General features: G+C 39.9%; 1 protein-coding gene across 2 annotated transcripts in view; it reads left to right on the top strand.

The window, feature by feature from the left end:
• Positions 1-2,265: 2,265 nt before the first annotated feature.
• LOC138019062 (uncharacterized) overlaps positions 2,266-7,926 on the top strand; it is a 13,594-nt gene continuing 7,933 nt past the window's right edge. The window contains exons 1-2 of one of the 2 annotated variants that reach the window (XM_068865720.1): positions 2,266-2,528; positions 4,608-5,102. In XM_068865720.1, the coding sequence (XP_068721821.1) occupies positions 2,468-2,528; positions 4,608-5,102 (556 nt within the window). In that variant the 5' untranslated portion in view covers positions 2,266-2,467. Of the gene's footprint in view, positions 2,529-4,190; positions 4,254-4,607; positions 5,103-7,926 lie in introns of those variants that run through there. The other variant, XM_068865721.1, reaches the window with a different exon arrangement.

Below are 7,926 nucleotides of genomic sequence, written 5' to 3'. Positions count from 1 at the left end.
ATATCATGTTTTCGCGCGAAAGCGAACTTGGTATTTCATTGGTGTCAGTATATAATAAAATTTATTGTTATTTTTCCTTTGGGCTCAAATAGTTACAAATATACCTGTCCGAGATGTAGGCCGGAACATTCTTTCACAAAAAGCACTATAGTACGGTCGAGAAACCCGCAATCCATGAGTCAAAAATCATTGACGTTGAATTTTTTTTATGCTACGTCAAGTCGAGTTGTTATAATGATGTCACAACAGAGGGTTTTATAATTAAGGCTATTGCATAACACTTGCATCTATATCTAGACGCTGTGTAATTAGTATAGCCGTCTCAGTTAGGCTTCTGTACGTTATGCTTTTATTTTGCAACTAAAATGCTCCATTTTAATTAATGCTCATTGTTCCCCAATAAAGGCTTGTTCCAAACGTCGTGCTACTGCCGTGACGAACTCAAATGAAATTGTCATTTCGATTTAAGCACGGCAGTAACACGCCGTTTGAAACCATTAAGCGCGGCACGGCTGACTTAGGTTCGGCACGACTACTTAGCACGGCAGTAGCACGACTTGGTTTCAAACGGCGTGCTATAGGCCACTTCGGAAAACACCATAATACTCTTCGTTTGTCCCCCCAAATTTTGCATGAGCATTGTTTTTGTTTTCTCTTGGGACCATTGTAAGTTCCAAGAGAAACTGGATACAATGAGTATTATGGTATTTTCCGAAGTGGCCTAATGCGCCGAACTCAATTCATAAATTGAATTAATGTATTTTGTGTTATTTGCATACTATTACGCTGGATGGATGGTTTGTTTTGTCTTTTGAATTTGGCACGACTGTATTAGGTTCGACGTTTGAAACCGCTGCCGTGCCATCGTCGTGCCACTGCCAAGCCAAATTCATTTGAGTTCGGCACGGTAGAAGCACGACGTTTGGAACAGGCCTAAAATGCTTGGTCTCCCCGCAAAAAGTTACTAAAATGCTCAGTTTATGTTCATTGTACATAAGCTGATAAGGCTGTCAGTGAAATTTGAGTGTTATTAATTTCAACATTAACAGAAATGAAGGCTCAGCTTCACAAAGACTTATATGTACAACACAAATGTAGTATGATAAGTTAACAATATAGGGTATTTGATATTTACAGTGCAAGACGCCTTGGCCACCCAACAAACTTTCACATTTGAGAATTACGCGTAATTTTAATACGTCAACTCAACAACCCATGCATCGGTGTTCAACTTACAACTGTGCGAACTTTGGAAGGAGGCGTGACTGTCAATCAAATTCACACATCCTGATTGGCGGACAATTTGTAAAAAAGTAGTTAGGTGGCCACGGTACCCTAGGGGCGTCACGCTGTAAGTCACGGAAAGTTAGTCTTTGTTGTTGTGTTGCAACATTAACAGCAACTTTTTTTACCACATTAACATAAGTGATGTTTCAATGCAATCTCATTTGCGCGTGATAGCTATTAAAAGCACAGAAGAAGAAGAATAAATTCTTGATACCCTAAATATTAGTCGACGTTAATTAAAGAGATTCGTGAAAGTGTTTCAATTATTGAATATGTTAATTTTACACCTCTGGGTTCATGAAAGCACTACTCCATCACCCTAATGATTTAAAAAAAAAAGAAGTAAAGAAGTAAATGAATGTTAAGAAACACGTTTACTCGAAACAGGGGAGAGCGTTTTGAAATTATCACCGTCAGTACGTGAAATCGTTAGCATTTTAATTTATCAAACTGTGCGATGTTCCGCATGGAGCGTCAGTGACAACTGCGTACTTTTATCGGACCGTGATGGTTTATTGGCAGCAGCAGTTGCCACATATATCAGTTAATCATAATTAAAGATTAAACGAACATGATGTATGGGTTTCCCATTATAATTGTGATCACTACAGAAATCTACTAACTATGGTCAAACCAAGTATATACAAAGCGAAATTTGTGGGCTAATATAAATGATGTTTGTGGGCCAATACGGGGAAATAGGTCATATATTCCCCACACCAATTTTTGATATATTATATGAAGCAGCGAATTGTATTCCGTAGTGATGCGACAGAAAGAAAACACCAGTATGATGTAAGCAATTGATGCTCACGTGTTTCTTTTGACTTTGAATTGAGTTATGGAAACCCAACTGAGAGCTGAGAACCAAAAACTTGAAACATTAAATTGCTCCAGGGCAATTTTCGGTGAACTTTATTTACGGTTGCTATGGCGAAATGGACATTTTTACGTAAATCAGGCACTTGTGAAAAAATTAGACCATTGTAGCTACTCGTTTAGGCGTGCTTATTAACGCATCGCAGAGCTACGATTTATTTAAAACAGTCAATTTTTTGGCAGATTCAACTCGATTCAGTTCTCGTCTGTGTTTTTTAGGACTGCAAGTTAATCGTAACAAAATAGCAATCTTCGAGAAGAAGTATTTCGGTTAAAAGTTGGCAATTTAACTCGGGGATCAATGGCAAAGTTATATTTCAACACCGCGTTACTATTGAGTGAGATTCTTATCTTCGTTAACGGTGAGTTAGTGTGCTGTATCTTACCGAGCCAACAATTTTAAATTTAAAAGCCGGGCACCGCCGTGAATGGCGACTTTAATTCCGTTAGAATCACGTAGTTGAGATGGTAAATAGCAGAGGAAAGAAACTGTTTCTTATGCAAGATCCGTCACAACTGAACTAGCATCTCATTGTGGGAGTATATTTGTTTGAACCGTTAGTTCTCTAGGAAAAAGGTATAATGTCTTCTCGCATTTAAGGTTGAAGGGTGCACTAGAACCACAGTATTGCCCTCAGTTGGCTTTAAACTGTGGGGTTTATTTTCGATATTTGATGAAGTTAGGATTGGAGTCATAATGATCAGCGATGAAGAAACTGCAAGCATACTCGAAGACTTTCAATTCAAAATTGCCCGCACAAGGTTTAAAAAGGAAGTCGAGATTGTCTGCGGGTTACAACAATCGTTGGACACCCAACGAGAATATAGTTTAAAACCACTTAGACATAGCATTGTTAAACGTATTCTAGTATTTAAACGGTAGATATAGGCATATTTTTATTCCCTAAATTTTTTTCATCTGTTCGGATTTCCTAGCTGAAAGTCTAGTGATCCGAAAATTAAAGGGATCAAAACTTACCTTTTCGAAAATTCAGCCAGAGAAAAGACTCCCGAAAATTCTAGGTGAGCTTTTTAGGGTAAAAATCCTTTTAAAATGGGCAATTATACCATCTTTTAGATGTTCGAAAATCCTAGGACAGGCAGGCAAGCAAGATATTTTACAACAAATGTTCCGAGAATTCTAGATCTCAAATCGTCTTCCGAACAGATATTTTCCGAAAATTGACGTTGGGTGCCCCTGATCATTCTTTAATAGCAGAATTCAAATATTTGAAGTGGATCGGGTTTCTTAGAAGTTTTTGGCAACACCGAAAAAAGTCAGCCGGAGCCACGTGAATGAATTATTCATTGATTTTATAATAACGAGGAAAAATAGTTAATAATTTATTATCGTGATACGTGTTTTTCTTACTCCTGTCCTTGTGAGAGCGGAATACTCGAAAATGAAGTGGTGTTTGAAAATTCGGAAAAAGGACTACATCATGATTGACACGAGTGCGTTGTCACAGTAACACTCATAGCTACTGATTGTTTACATTTGTTTACAACGTGGTCTCAATGGAAAAAAACATGACTGAGACAGTTTCAACTGAGTGCTTTACAAAAACATGATCACAATTTCGACCCGAAACAATCAGATCGTGGACGAGGTTTAAATGTTTCGAAAGAAATCGTGCGGTTCTGCGCCTGTGAGAATTTACCTCATTTCCCATTTTCGTATCCAAAAGTAGATCTTTATGAAGAATTTATTCAATTATACCCGGGGGGAGCGGGTAATGGGCATTTCTGAATGCTTTTTGTAGCAGCCTTTTTGCCACCTTGATTGCTACATTTCAGTACTAGTCTTACAAAAACTAGAAAAAATGGCCGACCAATCAACGACGTGTGAAACAAGACACTTTCAAGAACAAAGTAATCCAAACCTGCTACAGTTTACTCTCGCAAATTAAAACTACCCAGTCTTACGTATTCACGCCTTCGCGCAAAGCGCTCCGCTAAGGGCACGCAATTCCTGATTACTTGGAATTGCGCAATAATGATGACCAAGCGGTTAACGATGCGAAACAGAAAAGCGTATCTGCATGAGACCGGCCGGGACGAACTCAGACCGGAATGAACTTGGACTGGTATGAAATTTTTGCAGCCGTTTACATGAAACCGGGACGAAATGCTTAGTGCCTGGTTTCGGGACGAGACTAGGGTGACCAAGGCAATTGCTGACCCAAAAGTTATGGTCGCCTTCTTTGCGTCAAAACAAGAGGGCAACCGTCACAATTATTCAAGATGGCGGCGTCGGGGAAATTTTAAAATGAAAATAAGTGATTCTACAATTCATTTTGTTTCTACTTTGATTTTCTACTTTGATTGCAAAGATTGTTTTTTTCGGCTTAAAATTATTGTTTCGTGGAAGTGGAAGTTCCCTTTAAATAATCAGCTTCATTGTCATTATCTTTTTATGCATGATTTTCTTTTTTTCGTAGGCCAAACACCTTCTTCAAGTTCCTCGTTGAGTGTCTCAATTAGCGGGACGATCCAAAGTACGTCGATCAGTACGACATCTTCACTGTCAAACTCGCCTACATCGACCACTACTTTTTCGTCAACCGTTACCCAAGACCTCTCATCGACGACTCCGTCGTCGACGAGAGGTGTCGACACGTCATCACGTTCGTCCAGCATTTTAATCAGTAATGTTTTAGGGAGTTCGTCAACTCTCACCCAAGACCTCTCATCGACGACTGTTGCAGTCGATCCGTCATCACGTTCGGCCAGCAGTTTTGTCTCCGACAGTATGTCAGTAACTTCTTCATCGTCTGCTTCATTAAGTGTATCAACAACCTCACCCAGTTCTTCACAAACCACAGTAACGAGTGCAACAGTGCAATTATCTCCCACCAGTACAAGTACGAGCTCATCGGTCCCACCGACGGCACAAGAGCCTTCAACTGGACAACCGTCGACATCGTCACCTCCTGGTAAGCTGATCCTTTTTAATCCTTTATGCAGCCTGCGCCACTATCAATACCTTACTTACATCGGTACCATCACCAAGGTTGTAACCCATGCGTGTCGCTGCATGCAGACGTAAATAAAAAATGACATCGCCATCATTATTTCGCATTTGAAACAAATCTCGCAGATGATTGCTACGGGATCAGGAACACAATTTTGCCATTTTTACCTCGTTTTTTGAGTGAATGGTGTAAAACTCAGTTGTTGCAGAGTGCAAATCAAATGTCAGTTATTTTTATAAGAACGCGATCCAGACTAAAATGTGGTGTTTCAATTTAGTAAAAATTCAAAACAAATACTGAGAATCACCAAAAATAGCTGTTTTTTCCGCGTAAAATGGAAACCTGTCTCGGAGCCTGTCTCAACTTTTTTATGATACAGCTTTTGAAGTTTCGCCGGAAATGAGTGTTAAATGGCAGAAAATGAAATGTGGAGCTTCCACAGAAATTCATAACCACTACTTGTTCCAAAGAGGGTTTTCGTAATTTACTCTGAATCTTAAAAGTGCCCGTGTGATTAAAAAAAGTCACTTCCTTTTTTCTCTCATATTTTGAAAGTGTGTTTGCTTAACACCTGACTGGCAAAATTTTGAGCTTTGATTTTTATCCAAAGGCCGTTTACTTTGAGTGTAAGTTTTGGATTTCACGGTCCGCCATTACTCACGTTCAAAACCAACCGATTGGACCTCAGTGGCTCATTAGCTTAAAGTTTCAGCGTGTGAATGCAGCTTGTTATATATGCAAAACGCGAGTTTAAAAGTCTGAAAGCTGCATATTAATTCTGCGGCGTACACACGCAGTGCATTCTTAAACTAGTGAGCCTTTGACGTCATTTTCTTCTCGATCCAGTTCTCTCAAGTAATGGCGGACCATTAAATAGAAAAATTCCAGTTAAAATAAACAGGCGTCTTTTTTTAATCAAGATTTAAGACTTTGGTCGCTTAGTGTTTAGATATCATCGTTTCGAAATCCAAAGAAAAATAAGAATTGATTTTTTGATCACAGGGGCACTTTAAAATTGTGTTAAAACTCACAGGGAAAGTTTGTCTGTTTGCAAGGAATCACAAAATTCTTCCAAGAAACCTGACCTCCATTCTGAGCCACGCATCAGAAACCAAATGATCTTCTGAATTTCGTGTCTCGAGAGTTTTCCCCATAGAAAACAGGAGAGGATCAGAATTTCTGATCCCCCCAAGAACACGGGAAAGGATTTAGAATTTCTGATCCCCTACAAAAACACAGGAGAGGATTCAGAATCTCTGATCCCCACTTGAACACAGGGAAAGGAGATCAGAATTTCTGATCCCCTATACAACAACACAGGAGAGGATTCAGGATTTCTGATCCCCCAAGAAAGCTCAGGATTCAGAATGTCTGATCTCTCCCCTCCCCCCAATAACATAGACCCAAGAGGATTCGTAAAAGATTCGGCCCTAGAGCAGTGAAAGTGCCCTTGAAACATTCGATTTCCGAAAGCGAAATGTAAACAGCGGGAATTGACCGGCGAAGAAGCGACATTTAAGCCAGTTCTGAGATGGTAGGAGAGATGGTCATGGCTACAAAAACTTCGTTTTTTTCAAGTATTTCACGATTATCAGGGCCATCTTTCTTTCATGCTAAACAAGGTGATTGGAGTTACTGTACCCTGCATCCGGATTGCTACCAACTGAAAGGTTTCACAGATAAAGTATTCAAAGCTCCCTCGTTTTATGCTCCCGTTGTCATTAAAAAAAGCTAAAATTTGGTTATTTCACGTGTTGTTCTTCAGCGTTGGACAATAAATGTATTGAATTTCAAGCTCCACGTGTGCTACGACCAGTTCTCTCGATTAACCAACAATATTATTCGGCTTTTTTTTTGTTGACGTTGCCGTATCCGTCGTCGTCTCTTATAAACTCTTAGGAACCTTAAGGCGCATGCAAACGGACCCATCATTGTTGGGCCCAACATGTTAACACTTGCTGGGACTTGTTGGATGTTGTTGTGTGCAGTTTGAATCAGGTCAAACTTCGGCCCAACAAGTCCCAACATTTCGTTTATTCTAGTGACCGGCGAAGCCAACATGTTGCGCCCGTTTGCATGGAACCCACAACAATGTTGGACCCTCACACACACTTTGCAATCGTAAGATGGTGATGTCATGTGTTCAAACGCAGCTTAAACATGGCGGATCGCCAACAATTTTGGGAGTTGTTGTGTCAGTTTGCATGCACCACACAACAACCGCCAACAACTCCCAACATTGTTAGCCCAACAATGTTGGCACTTGTTGGGTGCGTTTGCATGCACCAAGCAACAACCGCCAACAACTCCTAACATTGTTAGACCAACAATGTTAGAACTTGTTGGGTCCGTTTGCATGCACCAAGCAACAACCGCCAACAACTTCCAACATTGTTAGACCAACAATGTTAGCACTTGTTGTGTCCGTTTGCATGCACCAAGCAACAACCGCCGACAACTCCCAACATTGTTAGACCAACAATGTTTTGCATGGGCCTGTAAGTAATAAAGGCGTCGACGGGAAGGAGGGCGTCATCGGAAAACATGATTTCTCAATATTATTAATAAAGTAAGTAAATAAATAACAAATGAACTTGATTTAAAATAAGTGTCAACTGTATTTAGCGCCGCTAAGGCACTAATTGGGCATACTGTACAGAAATAAAATCAGATCATATCAAATCATAGGTTGGTTTTTGAGGAGCGAGGAAAGCCGGAGTATGAGGCGAAATACCGTTCCGTCTATTTTAAATCATTTCGCATTAGGCGGAGTATACGACGTTGA

The sequence above is a fragment of the Montipora capricornis genome, chromosome 10, assembly GCF_036669925.1.
Source record: "Montipora capricornis isolate CH-2021 chromosome 10, ASM3666992v2, whole genome shotgun sequence".
Lineage (NCBI taxonomy): Eukaryota > Metazoa > Cnidaria > Anthozoa > Scleractinia > Acroporidae > Montipora > Montipora capricornis.
The sequence above is the reverse complement of the archived record's forward strand: the minus strand, read 5'-3'. Positions and strand labels throughout refer to the sequence as shown.